The 27,579-nt window shown below is 43.6% G+C and overlaps 1 protein-coding gene across 3 annotated transcripts in view; it reads right to left on the bottom strand.

The window, feature by feature from the left end:
• Positions 1-73: 73 nt before the first annotated feature.
• LOC109894598 (SR-related and CTD-associated factor 8-like) overlaps positions 74-27,579 on the bottom strand; it is a 40,128-nt gene continuing 12,622 nt past the window's right edge. For 2 of the 3 annotated variants that reach the window (XM_020488202.2, XM_020488203.2), the window contains exons 3-20: positions 14,155-14,199; positions 13,863-14,024; positions 13,388-13,544; positions 13,051-13,178; positions 12,656-12,838; positions 12,391-12,470; positions 12,135-12,243; positions 11,764-11,868; positions 11,456-11,574; positions 11,135-11,328; positions 10,879-10,979; positions 10,540-10,653; positions 10,173-10,329; positions 8,846-8,988; positions 6,853-6,991; positions 3,486-3,542; positions 3,130-3,342; positions 75-2,966 (exon numbers count right to left, since the gene is read on the bottom strand). In XM_020488202.2, the coding sequence (XP_020343791.1) occupies positions 856-2,966; positions 3,130-3,342; positions 3,486-3,542; positions 6,853-6,991; positions 8,846-8,988; positions 10,173-10,329; positions 10,540-10,653; positions 10,879-10,979; positions 11,135-11,328; positions 11,456-11,574; positions 11,764-11,868; positions 12,135-12,243; positions 12,391-12,470; positions 12,656-12,838; positions 13,051-13,178; positions 13,388-13,544; positions 13,863-13,988 (4,236 nt within the window). In that variant the 5' untranslated portion in view covers positions 13,989-14,024; positions 14,155-14,199 and the 3' untranslated portion in view covers positions 75-855. Of the gene's footprint in view, positions 2,967-3,129; positions 3,343-3,485; positions 3,543-6,852; positions 6,992-8,845; positions 8,989-10,172; positions 10,330-10,539; positions 10,654-10,878; positions 10,980-11,134; positions 11,329-11,455; positions 11,575-11,763; positions 11,869-12,134; positions 12,244-12,390; positions 12,471-12,655; positions 12,839-13,050; positions 13,179-13,387; positions 13,545-13,862; positions 14,025-14,154; positions 14,200-27,579 lie in introns of all 3 variants that reach the window. The other variant, XM_020488200.1, reaches the window with a different exon arrangement.

Below are 27,579 nucleotides of genomic sequence, written 5' to 3'. Positions count from 1 at the left end.
CCGCAAAAAGATTATAGTATGTGTGTAAAACATTATTCCACTGGTCCTGGGTCAGAAAATACAGTCCTAAAGCATTTGTTAACAAACAAAGCATGTTTATTTCAAACTAAAACAGAATGCACCCAACATCCACCATCCTTAAAAAAAAAAAATGCATATATATATATATATATATATATTTATATATATATATATTTTTTTTTTATCTCTCTGGCTTACTTTGTCCTTTGAATCACTGCATTATGATGAACAAATGACAGACATTTCTTTTGGGGATAACACAGGTCATGTTTTTAATCTTTTAGGATGTTCCTTTTTAGAAGCAACTGTACGATTCTTACTGTATGTAGGCTATATTCTGCTTATAGACCAGAAGCATATATATAGGACACCACAAAGGCATTCATTTAAAACTTTGCTGCAGCATATTTTAAAAGAAGAGAAAAAAACAGGCCAGTGACTGCAGTTTTCAAGTATTCCCTCATCTGGATTCAATTCAGTGGAAACAGCCAGGATCCGTACACTCTTCCATAGGAAGGTCAAAGCTCTTTTTCTCATTTACAATTCAAACATTTTGGCAAGCAATTTTCATTAAAATTCACCAAGCTTTAAATCGTGGGGTGGCATTACAACTTTAAAAAAAAGAAAGAAAGAAAATATTGAAAAACATAATCACCTACCATTTAATCAGCTAGCGAGCCATCTATTGAAGTACACCGTTATGTGAGAAATAAAATCAGTTGTTAGGTCATCAGACAATATTATGCAAATTACTACCCAGGGTCCCGTGGGTGGCTGACATGAGTACAGAGAAGAGACAACTTTACAAAATGATCTTTACCTACTGAGTGATGATTATGTCCCCTCAGTGTCAGTTTGCTCTACCACTGGCTGTTTCTCAGCTTCCTCCATCGGCTCACTCAGTCCATTGTCCTTAGGGGAGGAGGAGGCATGCTGTGGTGGTTGCTGCACGTCCAGGGATTCCGGCAGGCATTGGGGTTCCTCAGAGCGGTGTGTGAGGACAGGTGACATTGAGAGTGGGGCTGGAGTGGGGGAGAGGGTAGGGGTGGGAGCCCGTTCAGGTGTGGGCTCAGCCACTACGTCAATGTCCATCCTCAACCCCGTCCCATAGACCAACTGAGATGGAGGTTCCTCTATGGGTTCAGGCTCTTCCATGGGTTCTTCCTGGAGTTTCTCTGGCTCTTCCTGGGTGTCAGCGATCTCCTGGTGTGGCGACGGGGCCTGGGGTGGCAACTGTGCCGGTGGTGGCGACTGTGCAGGTGGTGCGGACAGGGCCTGGGGAGGCGACTGTGCCGGTGGTGGGGACAGGGCCTGTGGTGGCGTTTGAGCCCGTGGTGGGGACAGGGCCTGTGGTGGGAGCTGTGCCCATGGCGAGGACTGGGCCTGGGGAGGGGACGGCAATTGGGTCTGAGGGGAAACCAGGTTTTGGGGTGATGACTGGTTCTGAGGAGAGGATTGGGTCTGGGGTGAGGACTCAGACTTAGGGGAAGCATGGGCCTGGGTAGAGGACTGGGACTCTGTCTGGGGCTCAGGCCTGGGGAGGGCTTCATTCTTGGCTTGAGTTGGAGACTGGGATGGGGCTTGAAGGAACTTGGTTGGGGCTTGAGATGTTGACCGAGTTAGGAGGATTGGAGTTTGAAGCAGACCTGGTTTAGTTAGGAATCCAGGTTTAGGTTGAAGCCTGGACTGTAGTTGCAGCAGGGCCTGAGATTTGCCTTGGGTCAGGGAGAGGGTTGGGGTCAGGGCAGGAGTAGGAAGTAGGGGTTGTGGTAGAGGGAGAAGAGGTGTCCAGGCTCCACGCTTGTTACGGTCCCGCTCACGTTCTCTCTCCCGATCCTTCTCCCTCTCCTTTTCACGCTCTCTCTCCCGGTCGCACTCCTGCTCTCGTTCACGGTTGCCACGCTCACGGCCATGGTCCCTTTCTCTCTCCCGGTCCCTCTCTCTCTCCCTCTCCCGGTCTTTCTCGCGGCTATCTCTCTCACGGCGGTTGCCGTTCATCTCCTTCCTTAAGTCAAATTCCCTGTCGTCCCTCTCCCGTTGCTGCCTGTCCCAAGCGCGCCGGCGCTCATCCAAGTCCTGTGGCATGTCAGCATCAGCGAACGGTGCTGCAGCTCCACCACGACTCCACGCCGGGCCCCCTCCAACACCCCCGCCACCAGGACCACCAGCACCTACTCCTCCTGCCCCAGCGCGGTTCTGGTTCTCAAAGCGGTTGGGAAAGTTCTGCCCCTGGTTGGAGCCAGGGTGCTCCTCCTGGAAGCCCTTGGAGACCCCGGCTGGTGAGCCCCGCATGTCACGCTCATCAAAGTCCCCTCTAGGTGGCCCCCAGCGACTCTGGGTCTGGGGGGTGAAGCCGGCGAGGGCCTGAAGCCGCCCTACCACGCTGTCTCTAGCTGGCTCCCTCACTGGGGTCTGCAGCAGGGCAGGTCTGCCTCCTCCTCCGCCCATACCCCCACCACCAGCTCCCCCACCACGTCCACCTCCACCCATGGACTCTCTGTGCTCCGGGGGAGGTGTCCTCAGCAGGCCTGTGCTCTGCTTCTCCTGGGGCGGGGGGAAGCGGTAGTCTTGGTCCCTCCCCTGCTGGCTCTCGTCTGCCCGAGAGGAAGGCTGGTCTTCAGCCTTAGACATGTTTTCATTTGGGGGGTTGGGACCCCGGTTGAAGGCCCCTTCGGCCCTGTTGAAGTGGTCCATCTGGGAGGCCGCTCTGGCGCGGGCCTGTGCATGGAGGGAGGCATCCAGGATACTCTGTTGGGACAGGCCCTGCTGCATCAGGAGGGGGAAGCGGGCCCCGGCTCCCTGGAGCATACTAGGCCGGAGGTCCAGCGGCATTAGCCCAGGCATCCTCTGGCCAGGCAGGCCCTGCTGTTGTAGGGGGTGGGTGAGGGAGGCTGAGGGGTGCATCCCCAGAAGACCCATACGACGACTCATTGCATTTTGCATACCTAGAGAGAAGAGGAACACAAAAAGTTATTTAATGGCAAAAAACAGGTATCAGCAGCAAAGTCTTGAGAAAGTGAGACATTTTTCAAAAGATTTCGAAATGGGTCATTAAGAACAGACAAAATAATGGCAAAGCTTTCACCTGAACCCTAGATTATAGTTTACCTTGCAGTACTAACTCTGCAGCAGCGTCCATGCCATCAGCAGATTGGCCCGTCTTGTCATTGGCTCCTTGCTGCGTCTGGACTCCAGGTTGAAGTGGGTTGAAGACCCCTTGTCCAGGGATGGCAGAGGGCATGAAGCTTCCTGGGACAGCGGCTCCGTACGGGGAGTCCTTCATGCTGTCCTGAGCCTGCGACATGGAGGGCTGCACCAGAGCTGCAGGAGAGGAACAGAACAAACCATCTGTCAGATTTGTCTATTTTAAATAAAGCATATCACATAACATTTTAATATTATCTGGCAATATTTACTCAAAAAGTAATGCAACATCATGGTTTCTATAGACATGCTATACTTACATATAGGAGCTGAGCCCATGCCTGCTTGCTGAGGAACACTTGCTGCCTGCATGAAACCTACAGGGGGAGATACAACACACCATTATCATTACTTTAACAATAAATCACTATTTAGGCCATTCAAACTTCCTTTACTGTTAAACGGATGCCCTGCTTCACGTTTCTCCCCTTATTGAAATATGTATAATTTGGCCAATTTATGCAGTGCTTTGTTCATATAATGCACTGTCCACTTTCCCAAGCTGATGCGCGAGAATCAAAGACCAAACCGCCTCAGATCACTCACTTGTCATGTTTGGGCCTTGGATTGGACAGTGGTACACACTGTGGAGATGTTTCATTTCTCTCGCATGCCAGCGTAGCCGAGGCCAGCGCAAATTCCTAGTATTTATGTGTCCAGGATAAACGTGGTGTGGCATCCCTCGTTATATACAGTCGGTTAAATTCATGGTTAATGCATCATTTTCTGACCTATTAGAAGCAATTAATACCTGAAACAACAACGTCATCATGGAACAAAACAACTGGCCAGCGATTAGAGCCCTGTGTCACGTAAAAATCTTCCCAGCGTGAAATACTTCCCAATCATTCTGATTGTTACGTCATGTAAAAATTCTCAGTATGAAAATGTTCCCAGTTCAAATGTTCCCATGTGGATGGCTGAGCTCGTACGGACATTTCTCTCACACTCTACCGTAGCGCCCAAGTCTTTGCAATTGCCAAAAATCTCTCCTCACACCAACCAGTGGTGTAAAAAGTACTTAATTGTCATACTTGAATAAAAAGTAAAGATACCTTAATAGAAAATGACTCAAGTCAAAGTGAAAGTCACCCATTAAAATACTAGTTGAGTAAAAGTCTAAAAGTATTTGGTTTTAAATCAACTTAAGTATTAAAAGTAAATGGAATTGCTACTAAAAATAATCCTTTCAAATTCCTTATATTAAGCAAACCAGACGGCACCATTTTCTTGTTTTTTTCCCTTCAATTTACAGATAGCCAGGTTTACCACTCCAGATAGCCACTCCAACACTCAGACATAATTTACAAACAAAGCATTTGTGTTTAGTGAGTCCTCCAGATCAGAGGAAGTAGGGATAACAAGGGATGTTCTCTTGATTAGTATGTGAATTGGACAATTTTCCTGTCAAAATGTAATGAGTACTTTTGGGTGTCAGGAAAAATGTATGTGTAAAAAGTACATAATTTTCTTTAGGAACGTAGTGAAGTAAAAGTTGCCAAAAATATAAATAGTAAAGTATAGACACCCCAAAAAACAGCGTAAGTCTTTTTTTTAACTTAAAGTACTTTACACCACTGACATCAACCCTCAGCACTTAAGACGCACAGGTCCGGGTGTTTACATACTGACCTCACGCCTCAACAAGCATCTGAATTGGTCAGTGTCAATACTCATGGCCACCATTGACTGGCAGATGTGTGAAACAAATGCACATGCCCACAGAACAGTTTTTCGAGGTCGAGGAAGGGTGTGAGAGAAACATCCGCACGAGCTCAGCCATCCACACATAGAGATGAGCTCAGCCATCCACACATAGAGATGAGCTCAGCCATCCACACATAAAGAGATGAGCTCAGCCATCCACACATAAAGAGATGAGCTCAGCCATCCACATATAAAGAGATGAGCTCAGCCATCCACATATAAAGAGATGAGCTCAGCCATCCACACATACAGAGATGAGCTCAGCCATCCACACATACAGAGATGAGCTCAGCCATCTACACATACAGAGATGAGCTCAGCCATCCACACATACAGAGATGAGCTCAGCCATCCACACATACAGAGATGAGCTCAGCCATCTACACATACAGAGATGAGCTCAGCCATCCACACATACAGAGATGAGCTCAGCCATCTACACATACAGAGATGAGCTCAGCCATCCACATATAAAGAGATGACCTCAGCCACCCATATGAAGAGACGCACGTGCAATTAATGAACTGGGAACATTTTCACGCTGGGAGAAATTTTACAGCATGACGTCACAATCAGAACGATTGGGAACTATTTCACGCTGGGGGGATCTTTACATGACACCCTGCATGGGCATGAATTTTAAGGCCCTACCCTACCCAGGCCTGATTGCTTCTGCCAAATTTAAGGCCCTGCCTGAAATCCGAAATAACTTCCTCCATTAGTAAATCCATTAGCTGCTCCTATCTGTCGGTCACTCACTCCCTGCGTGCAGCTTGTTCTGCATGCGCTCTGCTCATGGTGCTCTGAGTCTGTGTAACCATAGCAATGGCTCCGCTTGGGCTGCTCTGCTCAATGAAGAGACATGAGAGCAGTTAGCTGTTAGCTACTTTTCGTCATTCTAAACATTATTGTCGGTGAAATAATCTATGCTGTCTCATATTTGACGAGATTGAAGCACTTCTGACAATGTTATGATCTTAGCCAGATATGACTGCACTGAGCAGCAGAGCACTAGCAAATGTTAGTGAACAATTTTGTGATACCCGAGCCATGCCTATACCTTAGTTATTGATGGGAAAAAAACTGTCCCTACCCCATCCTTAACCCAATGTATAATGTTGTGGCCAGTCAGGCTCGGGTAGGAGAGCTCTAGCATTCCTCAGCAAATATCCAGTGCAAGCTGATAGTATTTTTGACAACCAAATTGAAGTAAAAATGACTGGCGACATCGAAGTGGCAGCTACATGGTGATTTGCGATTCATAACTTACATTTTACCGGTAGACTACTGCCTGCACCAAGACGGAATGTGTTTGAAGTTATCAAGCGGCGCCGAGAACAGCCTGAATATTCTGCTAAATGCATCGCCAGTGGTACGCACACACTTCACACCGATCACGTTAGGGGCTTTTCCTGGCAACCGGAAGAGGCAATCGAAGGAGGGTGTGATGAGTGAATTGACTGTATAGACCTTCTGGCCTCGAATTTAGTAAAGCTTAATTTCTTCAAAGTAAAAGCCTAGTCTGATAGGCCTATTCATAATTGTACTAATATTTTGTTATAGGCTATAGGTAATGAACTCATTATACCGTAACATTTTATTTGATTACAATTATTTATTGTCAATCAATATTGAATTAGAAAAACAAATATTGTAGTCTATTGCACTATATACATCTTAAATGACATTTTACCCTGTAGATGATCGGGATTGGATTGTACTTTCCAGTGCTGCATTCATTTGACAGACCTAACTTGAATGACTGTCCCTCTTTATATACAGTAGCCTATTTCTACTAGAAAGTGTTTGGGAGGGGGGGGGGGGGGATTCTATATATTTTTTTTAGCTTGCTCACAATCTGTTCAATAGACCTTACTTTTTTTGTGCAATACTCTTTACTGGCAGACTGCTGTGTCTTACCTGGAGGAGGCTGGGAGGCGTTGAACCCTGCTCTGAGGAAGGTGGGCGGGGGGCCATAGCCTGGCGGGGGCATTGTCATGGAAACAGGGAAGGATGGAGGCACAAGACCCCCAGCAGGGACAGCCTGGGCCACAGGGTGCTGAGACAGAGGATAGAGAGGAGAGCAAACCAGTGAAATGAGTGCTGGGATGAATACGCTCGGTTGAGATGTGATCACTGTAATATCATTTAACAATCAATCAAAGAATTTGGAGGAACAATATTTTCCCACTGATAATCATGGTTTAAGACAAATACTATGAGAAACAACAACATTTAAATGCTTTGAGAGTTGAGATGTATTAAACAACGGGTGGGTCTAATCCTAAATGCTGATGGGTTAAAACCACATTCCAGCCAGTGTCTCTTACATAAGTTACCACTGGCTAAATCTATGACGTTAAAATGCTTATTTACTCTGTTCCATCTGACTGCGCCATCCACTGTCTCATCAGCCCAGCCAAGCAATTTATAAACTTGATCACTATAAAAAGCATCTAGACATTATCTCACATTTCTTTTAGACTAACATTTAGTTATCAACAGCGGAGATTTGTATAAACCTGTCTCTCCGACATTTGCAACATTGTTTCATTATTGAAATTCGATCTCCAGCTGTCCCATAGTAAATAATGTGTCGGGACGAGACACAGGCAGGCAGCATTTCACAGCCAGTCAAAATCATGAATCAGCTGGCATCATTTTGATGAATATACACAAAGAAAGGTAAAATGAAGTGTAGCTAGTTTGTAGTCTTTCCAGCTCAGTTTGAAGTGATTGTGTTCACTGTGTTGTTGGCTAGCTCCTCTGAACAACAATGTCCTGATGAGTGAGAACATTTTCTTTGGCAGGCAAAATTGTGCCTCATTAGCTCATTGTTATTGATGTATGCAAATAAATGTCACCAGAAAACAGCTTAAACAAATGCGGCTACTTTGCTGTTATTCTGGCTACACTTTTTGACGTGACCGTAAATTAGCCATAGTTAGCTGGCAAGCAAGGGATAAGAACGTTGCCAGCCAGTATGGCAATGGAACATTTAGAACGAACGACTGGGTTGCATCCACAGATTCAGAACAAAAAGACTGAACGACGGTGTCTCTGGCAACCTAACCGATAGAACGAACGACCATCCGGCTTGGGTAGCAACCCTAGAATTGTCGGGCCTATATCTTGTGGAAGGATGAAATAGTATAAATAAATTCTATGAAAATATGTCAATAAATATTTGAATATGTTGGTAACCGGTTGTATAAAAGTGATAATGCCCTCCAAGCTGGTGTTTGGAGGATATATTGGCAAGTGCCAACAACACCCGTGCCAATATATTCTACAAACACCGGCTTCGAGGGCATTATCACTTAAATATCTGACTGACGAGTTGAATAAGGCGTGTGTGGGTAAATTGCATGAATGAGTTTAGTAGACAGATTAACTCCGACAGAGGTGATTTTCTCTGAGCTGAGTTGTATACTAATCCCCAGCCTAAACACTTCCCCCACCCACTGAGCCAACCCTTCTCATTAGGCCCACCCACGAGCAAACAAACACAGGCCCTGCATCCTGCATTCACTGAACAACCCTATCAACCCCGTCACAAAGGACTGAATACTTGAGGCTAAGCACCCCATAGACGGGGCAGGAGCTAGCACCAATCACAGGAAGTTTATGGTGTTCAGTTTCACATCACTGACTGACTGGCTCCACGGAAGACACTCAGTACAAAGGAAATGGGAGAGGAACCATAGAAACGTGAAGGGCCCAGTGAATTAATGTGTGATCAACTTGTACCCTCACAGTTATCTTGTAAAATAACCAACTTCACAGCCACATCATGTGTGCATGGGAAATGTAAAGAGTTGATTGATAGCAATTTCACAGTGGGTGTTCCACCCTCCGGCACGCTTTCTCACAAAAACACACAACTCTAGTTTTATATTATATGTTTGGGTACCTGCACAGGCATCATGGAGACTTGTTGGATGAAGGCCTTTTGTTGGGTCTGTTGGGAATTAGTGGCTGCCATGGGTTCAGCGCTAACAGCCTGGCTCACCGCTTCCTTCACTGGCTCTGGTGCATTTTTGGCTGCTTCCCACTCTACAGTTAAGAAAAACAGAGGGGGTTAGAGAAGAAGATTCACTGTACGACACAGTCACATTTACTTTGACCTGCTGGGCTGTATCTCTCCAGTACTATATTTCTCCGTGGGACTTCCTACTCTGATAAACTCCAAATAACCAAACGGCAGTAAATATTTGTGGTTGGTGTTCAGAGAGTTAATGTGAGTGTGTGACGCCTGTTTATGAGTGAGCAGTAGTGTTGGGCTTGTAATTCCTGTGCCTGTGTATGTCTTTTGTTTGTATATATGAGTAAGAAGTAGTGTTGGGCTTGTAATTCCTGTGCCTGTGTATGTCTTTTGTTTGTATATATGAGTAAGAAGTAGTGTTGGGCTTGTAATTCCTGTGCCTGTCTAGTGTGTATGTCTTTTGTTTGTATATATGAGTGAGCATGAGGGTGTTTCTCAAAATGCATACTAGGGTCGGAGTATGAGTCCAAATCAAAGTATGTGAAACTGTGCGCTATTTGGACGCCTACTCCGTTGGTAAGTATTTTGAAGCATGCATCGATGCAAGCTTCAACTGAAAGTATCCACAGAAATATGATGCAACCATGTAAAAAAACAACACAACATTTATTGAAATCAATGGCGGCCATTATTTAAGCTGAAGTGAGAAAATAAACTGACTGAATTAAATGTTGCCCATTCACATCTCATGTGTTTCCTGACTACAATATTTTATTTTGAAACATTAATACATACTCTGTTCATTTTGGCATGTTTACCTGCCTACAATACCCACTGTCGTGTGCATAGAACGCAAGCCCAAGTTAATAGGGTTAATGTTTACTGGTTAGCTACTACTGTTAGCTGGCTAGATAGCCACAACGAATTACCTTGTATGGCATTAGTTTTAAATCATTTTTGCCTGTTAAACTATCTGGTTAGTTCGATTATTACGATTCACATCTAGCTAGCTGATAGCTTTGTGTATATCTTGTGTCGTCTCTATTGTTGCCATTGTCCTGGCCGGAAAAAGGTCCAGTGAATGGAGAGGTGCAGCGTGAGGTAATACAGTAGTGAATGTTTTATGCATTCTCAAGAGAATGTCCTCTGAGAATGCACTCGGAGCATGAGTGTGGTGCACGGTAGTATGCATATTGAGAAACACCCGTAGTGTTCATTTCTGTGTGTGCCTGTGTCCTTTGCTGCGTCTGCTCACCGGCGTTGACAGTCTCCTGGTCGATCATGCCTCCCTCAGCGAAGCCGTCCAGGTCGTCCAGCTTGACCTTCTCCCAGGGGATGTAGGTGACCCCCAGGTCCATGTCCCACAACTGCTTATACTCCTGCTTCACTCCCTTATTCAGCGCCCAAGCGATCTGAACACAAATGTCAGCGGACACATGAAAGAGCAGCAATATCAAGGGTATTTAAGTAGAAACAGGAGAGTAGGAAATATGTAACGGCTGGGTTGCTATGAGGTCAGTGGTATGCTTAGCGAGCCACCCAAGAGATTTAAAAACATTAACACACACAGAGGACATACCCTAACCGCAGTGAAGTGGCAATCACATCACGCCAGACTTTACCTTAATGACCTTGGAGACGATCTTGTGTGAACCAGTGCTGAGTTTCTGTCTGGCCTGGTAAGCATCCTGTCTGTGGACCATACAGATGTAGGCACAGCCACGGGGAGGGATCATCTATAGAAGGAGAGTGAGAAAGGGATGTACAGAAAGACAGATGGTCAGAACTTGCTAATGAGAAATGCCTGGCCTGGCTTAAAGAGCAACGGGTGAGTCCTTTAAAGTGGACTGTCAAGATAATAAATATTTCCCTCCGGTCAGAGGTGACAGAGCTTGCGTACCCACATAATGAGCACCAGTTAATGAAGTCAAGCTCAGACAGACAGCGAGTTCTCTACTTACATTGATAGACTCAATCTGACCAAACTCTTCAAACAGATTGGTGAGGTCCTGCGGAGTGGCCTTCTTGTCTACCTGTCCCACCCACAGAGTGGTGCTGCACACTGGGGACACACAGAAGAGATGGAGGCTTAGAACACATTTAAGGTACCAAGGATGATAAACAGTAAAAGGAGATTGGAGTTTGGAGATTTTCATGAGTAGTGATACACTAAAACATTAAAAGGTCATTGAAGCGCTAATCGGGGGCTGGTATTACCACTGAGAAACTTGGATCGGATTGGAGGCAGTCCTTTCTTCTGACGCTCTTTCTCTAGCTCGCGGGCATGTCTCTCGCTGGAGTAGGACCGCGACAACTTCCTCTTCCGTTCTCTGGAGCGTGACCGCGATCGCTTGCGATGTTTCCGTTTCCGAGAGCCTGACCGTGATCTGGACCGTCTCTTCCTGGGAGATCTAGAGTAGAGGGTTATTTTGAAGGTAGTTTGATGCCAGCAGTTGTGGTAAAATCAACATGCGCCTCTACAAGGTGTCTCAAGATGCCTTGTGGATGCTTTCTCTCAGAATGGGTCCTTACACTCACCTCGATCGTGACCTGGACCGTGTTCTTGACTGTATGTCAATCGTCTTGGACTTCTTGTCCTCTGGCTCGAAGATCTCTTCGTCCATCTCTGGCCCGTCATCCAGGTCCATGTCCATGTCCTATAACACAGGCATCATTACAACAGAGCTCTACTTACAAATACAACTACCACAGAGCTCTACTTACAAATAGAACTACCACAGAGCTCTAATTACAAATACAACTACCACAGAGCTCTTACAATTGCAGTTATATATCCATTTTAGTCACAGAGAAGTTCATGAGTCAGTGAGGGAAGAAAGGCTTACCTGCTGCTGGTTTTCAATGGAGTCATCAATCTTGTTGTCTGGCTCCGGGTGCTGTGATTGACTGCTGCTCTGCTGGGGTGTGTTCTCAGACCCAAAGATTCCATCCTGATAAATACCGGATTGGTTAGTGTCCTAGCTACTTTCCTCACAATGGTCTCAAGAGACGAATGTATGGGAAATTAGTAGGAAATTAAACAGGTAGGGGTTCGGAAAGGAACCAGGGCAGCTTTGTTTAGGGAAGTCAATTCCTGTGCTTATAGAGGTGATGTATAGCAACCTTCTGCTGGTGCTGCTAGTGCTCCGGTATGGATAAGGTGGGCCGTAAAGGAAGGAACTAAGGGTGTCTGTGAAGGTGTGTGTTGTGTAGGTACCTTCTGCTGGTGCTGCTGGTGCTCCATGAGCTGCTTCTGTAACTGCTCTAGGTTCTGCTGCTGCAGCTGCTCTGCCAGCTGGTGGAAGATGGAGTCAGACACCATGGGCCTGGAGGGAAACAGGGAGACAGACAGGGGTCAAGAGTTCAGTTCACTGCTGTGCGTCACACAGGTAGTGGGGAGTGAAAGTCCATACACAGAACCTGTGACATATTCCTCAGGGTCTCAGATTTGTAGATAAAAAAAACATGCTTACATCTGGGATGATTGTGAGTCCTTTTTGGATTCTTCAGAGCGTTCTGAATCATTCCCAAAGTCAAAATGACCCAACATTTTCTGCAACAAATGGAGAAAGACGATTGTCGTTAAAATATAGATTTGAGAGTCACACGTAGTAGAAGATAGTTACCAACATCACACAAAACACACAAATGCGCATTAACAATTTAAAAAAATGTACCCTTAATATCACGGGGACTTACTTCCACTCCATTTCTGTGTCTGTGGCCTTGATTCCTCACCTTGTTGAAGGAGGAAACCCTCTGGTCCAGGGGGTTGAGGTGCATGGGGTTGGCTGAGGCGGCAGCAGTGAGCTGGGCCGTCAGGGCCTGCAGCTGGACCACCAGGCCTGCATCCAGCGCCTGCAGCAGAGACGGCTGTGGCTTCTGCTGCTGCATCTGCAGACTCTGCACCAGCTGCTGGAGCTGTCACACAGATAAAGACAGCCATAGAGAATGATGCACAAAAAGTCTACAGTTGGTCATTTGGAAAGGAAGGAGCATCAGAAAGGTCAGAACACAGACTCAACAAGTGTAAAAGTCAAAACAAAACTAAAGATGCAAAGAGACATTCAGCTTCAAATTTGATGTTGAGTTAAATTGACTGTTTGAGGACCATGGATCTTCTATATACTGACCTGTTGTCCCTGTGGACTCTGCAGGATCTGGGCCACAGCAGCTACAGTGTCTGTGTTGGAAAACTGAGACGCCCAGTCAGGCAGACTGGACACGATGTTGGCTGGAGTGGCCGGGGTCGCTGGGGTACCTGGACACAAACACACAGAGAAAATCCATAATGAGAAATCAATATGAATAATTCAACAAACATCTACAATTGAAGTTGATTAGAGAGCAATGCCTGGTCACAAAAAAGGCCTCAGTACATTGTGTCAGTTCAGGAGAAGGACTGTATTTCGCCACCAGGTGTCAGTATAGAGCTGTATGTGTATGCATGTTATATGTTGGGTGACTGACCAGGCGTAGCGTTGTTGACCGGAGCATCCCTGCTGGTCATGACAGGGGTGACACTGGGAGGGGGTAGTCCTGCAGCCATGTCCAGCAGCGGCTGGATGATGTCACTCTTGAAGACGGCGTTCTTCTGCCACAGGTTGAGGACTCTGACAATCTTACTCTGGAACACAACGGAAGGAAGATCACAGACTGACACACACAACCACTCAATCAAAACAAGACCACTGCAGCGAATGAGTCACCGCCTAAAATTGATGCTGTATACTCTACAAATGTGGAGTATTAAAATAGTATATTCATTGATTTCATTCCCCACTGACACTGAATAATAATGTTTTTCAAACAATGCTACAGATCAGATCTATCACTAACAACAATAGAGGATGTGTAGTCAAAGGTAGAATAGAAGGTGGTAAACTAGAACAGTGTTTCTGAATAGAAAAACCAGAGAGCCGTCTCTGTTCCCACTGTGACCCACCTTGTCATCTGAGGGGCAGCGGTAGAGGTGCTGGAAGGTTCCGATAATGTTTTTGCTGAAGCGCGGGGCGAACACATCCTTGTCCTGGCCAAACTGGTGTCGTGACTGCCGCACGATGGAGTCCATGACGTACAGGCCTGGGACCTTGTACTCTTGCTTGCACTGGATTGCACAAAACAAGGTGAGCGTTTAGCATCTCTATGGTGATGGGCAAATGAGTGGCAAACAATTTCAAAACATGATTTGTATTCTACTTGACTCAGTTTGACTGGTGAAACCAAAATAAACTCACTTTCTGAACAAACTTCTCCACGCTCTGGACAACATGTTTGTAGTACTGAAAGAGAAGAAACACAAGAAAAGACATTGTGATACCCCACCAAAACTACAACCACAGCATCCCTGGAGACAAAGACCTGAAACTGGTCAAAGATGGCGGTTATGGCATTATCAACAGCAGTATGTGAAACCATGAGCAATTCCATCATGTCAAGTGACACAAACAAAATCACATAAAACGGAAGTATCCACATTAGAGCTGCTTTACTCCATCATCTGAGTAATCAAGCATTTTGTGAAATACTGAAATATTTTGAGATAAATCTAATTCCAACACAAAAAACTAAACAATTGACGGGGAATTAAATTAATTTCATGTTTTTCTTTCTAACAATGATATAAATAGACTTATATGTTTGGATGTCTCAGCCGAGTTATTTCTCGCTCCTTGAAAGGGAAAACACTGGAGACCCAATAACTTGATTTTTGCATAGTGTGAATCAGTTATCTAATGACCACAGCTCGAAAAATAGTTGTTATATGTTCATTGGCATTGACTCAATGCAATATGCACTGTTACAAAATGAATTCCTTTGCGTTCTCAGCTGCCTTCCGCCAGATTACAGAGTAATCGATTCCTTTGATTAATTGTTGCTGTAGCATTTAAGCTATATCCTGGTAACATGGGAAGGAGAGATGGGGACTACAAACACTTTTGGGATGACTCAAGTATGGCGAGAGGTAGGCAATGCTGCCTTAAACATAATGCAGCATGTGTAATTGAAGAATCCACAGAACGTAGGCTATTGGGCAGAATCATTTCACAGGAATTATCACACCACAAAAAGAGAGAAGAGAATAATAATGGAGAGAATAGAAACAGATTTTGGGCCATTAGCAAATAATAGATATTAACATCATTATTGCTAATGAGTATTTCTAATTCATTGTAATAGATTACTGCCAACTCATGATGCACTTCACCTGTCCCTTCACAGCAAGTAGTGTGTTTACTGCAGTGCTGCTGGGATCAAAATATGTAGGAAAGCATTTACATTTTAGTCATTTTGCAGACGCCCTTATCCAGAGCAACTTACAGTAGTGAGTGCATACATTTTCATACCTTTTCCCCCCATTCTGGTCCGCCGTGGGAATCAAACCTACAACCATGGCGTTGCAAGCACCATGCTCTACCAACTGAGCTACATGGGACACCAGTGCTCAACAACTGTGCTTCTGGCCAATAGGAATCAATAATACAGTGTGCATCAGTTGTGATGTCTGTCTTACACACAATGTCTTTACACACACAGTAGCATTTTTAGCATTCCAGAATAAAAAAGTAAATAGTGCAACATCAGTGAACGCCCCCTGTGTGGTGAAGCAAAAGGCATATTCTCATATTGGTGTGTAAATAAATAAAAATAGGCTAGACCTATGATCTAATCACGCATCCCTTCTACCATCTTTAGACACACAGTTGCATTTTTACCCATCTTATTACAGACTAAAAAAGTATATAGTGCAACATTTATTTCATAAGTGAAAGCTCTCAATAGCTTGTATGAGGGCAAAAACAAGTGATTCAAACATACAAGCGCATCAAGTCAAAGTGGACCACAGGGCTATATGGGATAACTGGGGTCATGAGACCAGCACTAGAACTGCCAGCATGTGGCGCTAAAGTTGCCTTATTTCTCCAGATCACAGTAGGGAGTACAGACTACTCTATGGTACTATACTGTACAAGAATATAAACACCACATGTAAAGTTTTGGTCCCATGTCTCATGAGAATAAATAAAATGTTCCACATGCACAAAATGCTTATTTCCCTCAATTTTTTGGCACAAATGTATTTACATCCCTGCAGTGGTGTAAAGTACTTAAGTAAAAATACTTTAAAAAAATACTACTTAAGTAGCTTTTTGGGTATCTGTACTCTACGTTACTATTAAATATTTTTTCCAACTTTTACTTTACTACATTCCTAAAGACAATAATGTATTTTTTACGCCATACATTTTCCCTGACACCCAAAAGTACTCATTACATTTTGACAGGAAAATAGTCCAATTCACAGAATTATCAAGAGAACATCCCTTGTTATCCCTACTGCCTTTAATCTGGAGGACTCAATAAACATAGATGCTTCGTTTATAAATTATGTCTGAGTGTTGGAGTGTTCCCCTGGCTATCCATAAAAAAAATAAAAAAATAAATGTATTGTGCCATTTGGTTTGCTTTTACTTTTGATACTTAAGTACATTTGAGCAATTCCGTTTACTTTTGATACTTAAGTATATTTAAAACCAAATACTTTTAGACTTTTTCCACCACTGCACCCCTGTTAATGAGCATGTCTCCTTTGCAAAGATAATCCATCCACCTGAAAGGTGTGGCATATCAAGAAGCTGATTAAACAGGTGCGCCTTGTGCTGGGGACAATAAAAGGCCACTTTAAAAGGCGCAGCTTTGTTTGTTATATTTTTTTCAGTATATTTCAGACTACAGTTTATCACTGTAAGACAAAATTATCTCAACAGGTTGTCTATACTTTGAGAAACATGTATAACAGTGTCGGCACTTTGGGCACAAAGGTGCTATAACAAAGTGCCAAGTAATTAATACTTGGATACCTTGTCCTGCATGTTGTTCTTAGTTAGAGCTAGTAGGTTTATACAGCACTGTGAGATCATCTCCAAGACTGTGACAGCAAATACACATCTCAGTAACCTGCACACATTCCACAACCAAGTTCACATCCATTCCCAGAGCTGCTAGACATCATATTACAATAGTTTGGCCTAATATTTGGTTGGTTGGTTTCACTTGCTAAAAAAGACACGGAGGCACACATATTTTAAAAAGACTTGGAACATCACAGAATAATAAAAAATACATTAAATACATAAGAACAGAGAGTGGAATTCCCAACAGGGTAGCCATGTAGAATAGCTAGGCTACATTGAGGGAGGGTTTTGAATGGGACAGAATGCAAGTATCGCAAAATTGAGACAGACACTGCTCACAGCTGCTAAATAACAATTCAGCTATATGATTGAGGAATGTTGTTAAACTACAATCTCCATAGGCCATTAAAACGTTGAAATAACTGCAAACCAATGAAGCAGATAACATGTAGGCTGGATGAGCTCATAGCTCCGTCTGAAACTGGTTCAGTGTCAGTGAGCCTGGGGGACAGATGGCTACAATCACCCCAGCAACGCAACATACAGTGAGAAAGTTATGAAAAGGAGTTTATACATAAAGACATTCTGGACGAATTTGGTCTGTCTAGTTTGAGCTGTAATGATTGTATGGAATGTAAAAATTACATTTGTTTTGGTCAATCCTGCCAATGTTTCTTGTACTTGGGTTTCTAAACTTGTACTTGGGTTTTCAAAACTTTTATATATGTAATGCAATGCAAACACAGTATGGCTGGGATTTGCCAGGGACCTCACGATACAATATTATCACGATAATTAGGTGCCGATACCATATGAATTGCGATTGTCACAATAGTATATGTATTGCGATTTAATACGGTGATATTATTGCGATTTGCTGTTCCAAACATATTGCTCACCATGTCTGCTGTAGAGGTACAAGAGCCATGAGAAAACAAGTTTTGATCCCTATTTAAAAAGATGGAGAACAAACTATGCAAAGTTTTGGCGCAGGTACAGCCAACTAGAGCAAAAGTAATATTGCAATAATATCAAAATTAATTGTCTTGTAAAAAATAATATATCCCGATATGTAACCGCATCGATGTATTCCCCCATCACTACAACACAGTAAGGCTGCGTTTATATGGGCAGACCAATTGTGATCTTTTTTCCCACTAATTGGTCTTTTGAGCAATCGGATCAGCTCTGAAAAAGATCTGACGTGATTGGTCAAAAAAACAATTCATGAGGGGACACCCGAGTGGCGCAGCGGTCTAAGGCACTGCAATGCTTGAGGCGTCGCTACAGATCCAGGTGCAATCCCAGGATGTGTCACAGCCGGCCATGACCGGGAGACCCATGAGGTGGCGCACAATTGGCTCAGAGACCCATGAGGCGGCACACAATTGGCTCGTCGCCCGGGTTAGGCCAGCTGGAATGTCCTTGTCCCATCGCGCTCTAACGACTCCTGTGGCGGGCCGGGTGCATGCACGTTGACACGGTCACCAGTTGTACGGTGTTTGGTGCCTCCAACACATTGGTGAACGTGGTTAGCGACCAGTGTGTCAAGGAGCAGTGGCAGAGTTGTGTTTCGGAGACGCATGGCTCTCGACCTTTGCCTCCTCCGAGTCCGTACGGGAGTTGCAGCAATGGGACAAGACTGTAACTACCAATTGGATATCACAAAATTGTGGGAAAAAAGTATTATTAATGGAAAAAATATCCAAATTGGGCTGCCTATGTAAATGCAGCCTAAGAGTTGTTTTTCACTCCCTAAGTTGCTTTCAGTCAAGTATTGTAGCACAAGCAGGACACAATGTAGGCTAGCGTGGAGCAACAAACTCCCATATATTTAGCTCAGGCTATCATTATCATGTTCTAGGAATAAATCACATTCTCAAAATGGCTGAATGCCAACTTCCAATTCACACAATTCAAATATTTGCAAAACATCTTCCACTAAAATCAATGCATGGTTTATGCAAAGGTTCAACTTCTGTGTGCATTAAGTTTGGAAAAGCAAGGCCTTATCTTTCGTTGGAAATCTGGACAAACTGGGTTACATTTAGTAATTGTAACCCCTTGAGAATAGCCCTACAGTAAGGTCAAAATATTGATTCAAATGTTATGGTCATAGAATTTGATGCAACATGAGACTCTTTTTCACTCTCTGTGGGCCTGTGTATGATTCTGTCTGGAGTGACACCCCCAAGTTAAGACCGAGGCTAGGGGGAGAGATCTCGTGTCAAATGTCATGATGACATTTATTCAAGTTCATCAGACTTCAATCTTGGTACACATTCATTTTTGAAGACATGAGCAAGACTGGGTTGACTAATAAACATAAATGAATGTCATTAACCAAATGAAACACACTAATGGAAAGTATTACTGTGTTATTCACAACTGACCTATTATGCAGAGCAGAAATATAATACAATTATATCTAAACACGAAGTAAAGTTTTTCAAAGAAAACAAAATAGAGCCCATGCTATATGTCAACATTCAGACAATACAGCTGGTCAAGCCAAAGGGACAAGGACACACAGGAAGAGGTTTCGCGGAGGCCACATGGGGTCAACTGGGGTACGGACGTAAAAACCAAAGTACCTTTGGCACCGATTACAGCTGTGAGTCTTTCTGGGTAAGTCTCTAAGAGCTTTCCACACCTGGATTGTGCAACATTTGCCCATTATTATTTTTGAGATTCTTCAAGCTTTGTCAAATTGGTTGTTGATCATTGCTTGACAACCATTTTCAGGTCTTGCCATAGATTTTCAAGCAGATTTAAGTCAAAACTGTAACCCGGGCCACTCAGGAACATTCACTGTCTTCTTGGTAAGCAGCTCCAGTGTAGATTTAGCCTTGTGTTTTAAGTTATTGTCTTGCTGAAAGGTGAATCCATCTCCCAGTGTCTGGTGGAAAGCAGACTAAACCAGGTTTTCGTCTCTGATTTTGCCTGTGCTAAGCTCCATTACATAATTTTTTTTTATCCTCAAAAACGTCCTAGTCCTTAACAATTACAAGCGTACCCATAAAATGGAGCCCCCACTATGCTTGAAAATATGGAGATTGGTACTCAGTAATTTGTTGTATTGGATTTGCCCTAAACATAACACTTTGTATTCGGGAGAAAAAGTTCATTGCTTTGCCAAATTCTTTGCAGTTTTACTTTCGTGCCTTGTCGCAAACAGGACACATGTTTTGGAATATTTTCATTCTGTTCAGTCTTCCTTCTTTTCCTTTGTCAATTAGGTTAGTATGGTGTAATAACTACAATGTTGTTGATCCATCCTTGTTTTATCCTATCACAACCATTAAACTCTGTTTTAAAGTCACCATTTCACCATAGTGAAATCCCTGAGAGGTTTCCTTCCTCTCCGGCAACTGAGTTAGGAAGGACGCCTGTATCTATGACATTAATTTTATATTCATCACAAAATCTGGACGGGAGCCATATAATCCAACAACAAAAGTTCAACTATGTGTGTTGTTATTGCTTGAATTTGGGCCAAGTTGAACTGGTTCCAATGGAGTCAGGGAGTAGTCAGGGAGTATATTAGAGGTATAGGGAGTAGTGTCATGGGGTAGGGCTGAAAAGGAGTCAGGGAGTATATTAGAGGTATAGGGAGTAGGGTCATGGGGTAGGGTTGAAGAGCAGTCAGGGAGTATATTAGAGGTATAGGGAGTAAGGTCATGGGGTAGGGTTGAAGAGCATTCAGGGAGTATATTAGAGGTATGGGGAGTAGGGTTGAAGAGCAGTCAGGGAGTATATTAGAGGTTTAGGGAGTAGGGTCATGGGGTAGGGTTGAAGAGAACAGTCAGGGAGTATATTAGAGGTATAGGGAGTAGGGTCATGGGGTAGGGTTGAAGAGCAGTCAGGGAGTATATTAGAGGTATAGGGAGTAGGGTCATGGGGTAGGGTTGAAGAGCACAGTTAGGGAGTATATTAGAGGTATAGGGAGTAGGGTCATGGGGTAGGGTTGAAGAGCAGTCAGGGAGTATATTAGAGGTATGGGGAGTAGGGTCATGGAGTAGGGTTGAAGAGCAGTCAGGGAGTATATTAGAGGTATAGGGAGTAGGGTCATGGGGTAGGGCTGAAGAGCACAGTCAGGGAGTATATTAGAGGTATGGGGAGTAGGGTCATGGGGTAGGGTTGAAGAGCACAGTCAGGGAGTATATTAGAGGTATGGGGAGTAGGGTCATGGGGTAGGGTTGAAGAGCAGTCAGGGAGTATATTAGAGGTATAGGGAGTAGGGTCATGGGGTAGGGTTGAAGAGCAGTCAGGGAGTATATTAGAGGTATAGGGAGTAGGGTCATGGGGTAGGGCTGAAGAGCACAGTCAGGGAGTATATTAGAGGTATGGGGAGTAGGGTCATGGGGTAGGGTTGAAGAGCAGTCAGGGAGTATATTAGAGGTATGGGGAGTTGGGTCATGGGGTAGGGTTGAAGAGCACAGTCAGGGAGTATATTAGAGGTATGGGGAGTAGGGTCATGGGGTAGGGTTGAAGAGCACAGTCAGGGAGTATATTAGAGGTATAGGGAGTAGGGTCATGGGGTAGGGTTGAAGAGAACAGTCAGGGAGTATATTAGAGGTATAGGGAGTAGGGTCATGGGTTAGGGTTGAAGAGCAGTCAGGGAGTATATTAGAGGTATAGGGAGTAGGGTCATGGGGTAGGGTTGAAGAGCAGTCAGGGAGTATATTAGTCAGGGCTTCCCTCAACCCCCCCCCCCCTCTTCCCATGTCAAAGAGGCATGTAATCCCTACTCACAGACACACACGCTTTAGCCCTGGCATAGTAGCACTGTCTCCAACCAACAGGCCTGGTAGTAACCTAGTGTTGTGACTGCAGACTGCAGTGATAGTTTGTAAAGGGATGACTGCTGTATGACTAGGACACCTCAGTACATGATGAACCACTCTCTGGGTGGTGGAAGGTCAGTATGCACTTACTGAGTACATGCCTTACGCTAGCATCAAATAGGCTTCCCAAAAATAACATAGTCGCTGTCGTATAACATTTATTTTGATTGCAGACCTTCTGCATTTATCCCATCAAGTAGCCTGATTTCAGATGTGTCAATGTAAACAGCTCTTCTTGCAAAGCATGTTGACGTTTTAAATCAAACTATTGGGGCTATATTAATCCAACTATCCACAATAATCATACACCGAGTATACCAAACATTACGAACACCTTCCTAATATTGAGTTGCACCCCCCCTTGCCCTTACAACAGCCTAAATTTGTCAGGGCATATACTCTACAGGGTGTCGAAAACGTTCCACAGGGAATCTCGCCCATGTTGACTTCAATGCTTCCCACAGTTATGTCAAGTTAGCTGGATGTCCTTTGGGTGGTTCCTGATACACACAGGAAACGGTTGAGTGTGAAAAAAACAGAAGCATTGCAATTCTTGACAAAAACCATACCCTGTTCAAAGGCACTTAAATATTTGTCTTGCCCGTTCACCCTCTGAATGGCTCACATACACAATCTATGTATCAATTGTTTCGATGCTTAACAATTATTCTTTCACCGGTCTCCTCCCCTTCATCTACACTGATTGAAGTAGATTTAACAAGTGAAATCAATAAGGGACCTTAGCTTTCACCTGGTCAGTCTATTCCATGGAAAGAGCAGGTGTTCTTAATGTTTTGTATACTCAGTGTATTATTGCGTGCATGTATCCGTACTCACTGTTTGCTTCCTGTACATTTAGAACGGGTTAAGAAGGAGCAATGGGACTGAGTGTAGACTACTGCAGAATACTGTATATTATTCAAGCTCCACTCAGGCCTCTCATACAGGTTTCCTATTCAAGATTTGACACAAAAGTAGATACTAGCTATAATAGGACACTAAATATACCTCAAGCACATGGAGAAGTGCCAAGAGAAAAATTACCTCACTGTATTTAGCTGCAATTGGTAAGCAGTAAATGGTATACTCAAGATGCTTCTCGCTGCAAGGGTTTGTGTGTGTGTGTTTACGTGCTAGAGAGCAAGCGGGACAAGCACAGGCCTGTATTGAAAGACAGCCAGCTCAAATGCAACATGTAATTCATTTGATAACAGTGAATGAACACTGCCTAAATCATGAATGATTTTAAAAAAACGTCATTGTGACAAGAACTGGCTGATCAAGGAGTGGCTCAAGCTCAAATTGTAACACAAGTAAGGCTGTGACGATTATGGAATTTTGGATAAAGATTATAGCTAGTATCTAATTGTCATGCAAATCGCCACGGTTATTTTCACAATTGTCATTTTTGTTGAAAAATGTTTTGAGCTTGTAATGCTCAAAAATGTCCTACAAAATACAACACAGCTTTGAAGACACTTGTCTCAAAAACTAATAGTTTTGACTGTTGGCAACTTTAGGAAATGAAGCTTCTCTTCCCAACCCTGCCGTTCTGTTAGAATAATGATTGCCACAAACTTTACTCACTTTATGTAAAAATAAGAAAAACTGCTAATCCGATAAACTAGATCTACTTGAAAATAAAGTACAACCCCCCCCTAAAATAACTAAGGTTATTGCCCATAATTGTTGGTTACATGATTATGTGATAATTGTGCCAGCCCTAACAATTGGCTACATTTCATTGACGCTTTCTCCATCAACTTTCAATTCCAGTCAAAATATCCAGTTTCAATGTTCTCTATATCTTTCCCATTGCATCATATATCTCAAACATGAACAATCTTCTAGAAAATATAAATTGATATTCAATTCACTAGATCTATATCCATACCTTTCATTGACTGTCAAATCATTTTCATATATTCGATGCCAACAAAGCATTCCATGGCAGTACCTGCCAGTAAAGTACAGTATCAACAACATTCCATGGCAGCACCTGCCAGTATAGTACAGTATCAACAACATTCCATGGCAGCACCTGCCAGTATAGTACAGTATCAACAGCATTCCACGGTAGCACCTGCCAGTATAGTACAGTATCAACAGCATTCCATGGCAGCACCTGCCAGTATAGTACAGTACCAATGGCATTCCATGGCAGCACCTGCCAGTATAGTACAGTACCAATGGCATTCCATGACAGCACCTGCCAATATAGTACAGTATCAACAGCATTCCATGGCAGCACCTGCCGGTATAGTACAGTATTAACAGCATTCCAACGTAGCACCTGCCAGTATAGTACAGTATCAACAGCATTCCATGGCAGAACCTGCTAGTATAGTACAGTACCAAAAGCATTCCATGGCAGCACCTGCCAGTATAGTACAGTATCAACAGCATTCCACGGTAGCACCTGCCAGTATAGTACAGTATCAACAGCATTTCATGTCAGCACCTGCCATTATAGTACGGTCCCAACAGCAATACATGGCAGCACCTGCCAGTATAGTACAGTATCAACAGCATTCCATGGCAGCACCTGCCAGTATAGTACAGTACCAACAGCATTCCATGGCAGCACTTGCCAGTATAGTACAGTATCAACAGCATTCCACGGTAGCACCTGCCAGTATAGTACAGTATCAACAGCATTTCATGTCAGCACCTGCCATTATAGTACAGTCCCAACAGCATTCCATGGCAGCACTTGCCAGTATAGTACAGTACCAACAGTATTCCATGGCAGCACCTGCCAATATAGTACTGTATCGACAGCATTCCATGGCAGCACCTGCCAGTATAGTACAGTATCAACAGTATTCCATGGCAGCACCTGCCAATATAGCACAGTACCAACAGCATTCCATGGCAGCACCTGCCAGTATAGTACAGGATCAACAGCATTCCATGGCAACACCTGCCAATATAGTACAGTATCAACAGCATTCCATGGCAGCACCTGCCAGTATAGTACAGTATCAACAGCATTCCATGGCAACACCTAGTGCTGTTATTAGTACAGTATTAACAGCATTCCAACATGGCACCTGACAGTATAGTACAGTATCAACAGCATTCCAATGTGACTCACAGTAGCATCAGCTGGATTACTGGATACCTACACAATGCCAAAACCAACACCACACTTCCCACATTACAGGCTGTTACTAGGGGGTGATTTATTTAATTTAACTAGGTACGTCAGTTAAGACCAAATTCTTATTTACAATTACGGCCTAGGACCAGTGGGTTAACTACCTTGTTCGGGGGCAGCCATTTTCACTATGTCAGCTCGGGGATTCGATCTAGCAAGCTTTCGGTTACTGGCCCAACGCTCTAACCACTAGGCTACCTGCCGCCCCAAATATTTGATATTTGACTGGCAGGTGCTGCCAGGGAATACTGTTGATACTGTACTATACTGGCAGGTGCTGCCATGGAATGCTGTTGGTACTGTACTATACTGGCAGGTGCTGCCACAGAATGCTGTTGGTACTGTACTATACTGGCAGGTGCTGCCATGGAATGTTGCTGGTACTGTACTATACTGGCAGGTGCTGCCATGGAATGCTGTTGGTACTGTACTATACTGGCAGGTGCTGCCACGGAATGCTGTTGGTACTGTACTATACTGGCAGGTGCTGCCATGGAATGCTGTTGGTACTGTACTATACTGGCAGGTGCTGCCACGGAATGCTGTTGATACTGTACTATACTGGCAGGTGCTGCCATGGAATGTTGCTGGTACTGTACTATACTGGCAGGTGCTGCCATGGAAATACTGTTGATAGTGTACTATACTGGCAGGCGCTGCCACAGAATGCTGTTGACACTGTACTATACTGGCAGGTGCTGCCAAGGATTACTGTTGATACTGTACTATACTGGCAGGCGCTGCCACAGAATGCTGTTGGTACTGTACTATACTGGCAGGTGCTGCCAAGGAATACTGTTGGTACTGTACTACACTGGCAGGTGCTGCCATGGAATGCTGTTGATACTGTACTATACTGGCAGGTGATATTTGTCTCTGAGATACAGAATCCGTCTTGTTTTCCAGGTGGGATATATGTAGGGTGTGTGAAGAAGGCAGTGTTTCCACTAGGAATTTCCTACTAGGAGGGGAGCTGCACATTGCTGCTAGTGTTAGCTAGCTGTTCCCATAGATGTCCAGTCATTGAGCCAAAATGAATATAGGAGAAACACTGGCAGGGATATGAGGGATAATATATAGGGATATGAGGAATAATATACAGGGATATGAGGGATTATATGCAGGGATATGAGGGATTATATACAGGGATATGAGGGATTATATACAGGGATATGAGGGATTATATACAGGGATATGAGGGATTATATACAGGGATATGAGGGATTATATACAGGGATATGAGGGATAATATACAGGGATATGAGGGATAATATACAGGGATATGAGGGATTATATACAGGGATATGAGGGATTATATACAGGGATATGAGGCATAATATACAGGGATATGAGGCATAATATACAGGGATATGAGGGATTATATACAGGGATATGAGGGATAATATACAGGGATATGAGCGATAATATACAGGGATATGAGGCATAATATACAGGGATATGAGGGATTATATACAGGGATATGAGGGATAATATACAGGGATATGAGCGATAATATACAGGGATATGAGGGATAATATACAGGGATATGAGGGATTATATACAGGGATATGAGGGATTATATACAGGGATATGAGGAATAATATACAGGGATATGAGGCATAATATACAGGGATATGAGGCATAATATACAGGGATATGAGGGATTATATACAGGGATATGAGGGATAATATACAGGGATATGAGCGATAATATACAGGGATATGAGGGATAATATACAGGGATATGAGGGATAATATACAGGGATATGAGGGATAATATACAGGGATATGAGGGATTATATACAGGGATATGAGGGATAATATACAGGGATATGAGGGATTATATACAGGGATATGAGGGATAATATACAGGGATATGAGGGATTATATACAGGGATGTGAGGGATAATATACAGGAATATGAGGGATTATATACAGGGATATGAGGGATAATATACAGGGATATGAGGGATTATATACAGGGATATGAGGAATTATATGCAGGGATATGAGGGATAATATACAGGGATTTGAGGGATTATATACAGGGATATGAGGGATAATATAGCCTAGTCTTGCCTAGAGCAGTATATTCTTAAATCATTTTGTAATGTCAAAAGTCATGGTGTTGTCCATGAACTAAACATCCTATGCTGAACATTTGGAGGGCATCATCTTCATCGGGTGGTATAAACCAACTAGAGGTCGACCGATTAATCGGAATGGCCGATTAATTAGGGCCGATTTCAAGTTTTCATAACAATTGGAAATCAGTATTTTTGGGCACCGATTTTTTTTTACACCTTTATTTAATCTTTATTTAACTAGGCAAGTTAGTTAAGAACACATTCTTATTTTCAATGACGGCCTAGGAACGGTAGGTTAACTGCCTTGTTCAGGGGCAGAACGGCAGATTTTTATCTTGTCAGCTTGGGGATTCAATCTTGCAACCTTACGGTTAACTAGTACAGCGCTCTAACCACCTGATTACATTGCACTCCACGAGGAGCCTGCCTGTTCCGCGAATGCAGTAAGAAGCCAAGGTAAGTTGCTAGCTATCATTAAACTTATCTTATAAAAAACAATCAATCAATCAATCATAATCACTAGTTAACTACACATGGTTGATGATATTACTAGTTTATCTAGCGTGTCCTGCGTTGCATATAATCGTTGCGGTGCGCATTCACGAAAAAGGACTGTCGTTGCTCCAACGTGTATCTAACCATAAACATCCAT

The sequence above is a fragment of the Oncorhynchus kisutch genome, linkage group LG7 (assembly GCF_002021735.2).
Source record: "Oncorhynchus kisutch isolate 150728-3 linkage group LG7, Okis_V2, whole genome shotgun sequence".
Classification (NCBI taxonomy): domain Eukaryota; kingdom Metazoa; phylum Chordata; class Actinopteri; order Salmoniformes; family Salmonidae; genus Oncorhynchus; species Oncorhynchus kisutch.
This window is presented reverse-complemented; position numbering and strand designations above follow the sequence as displayed.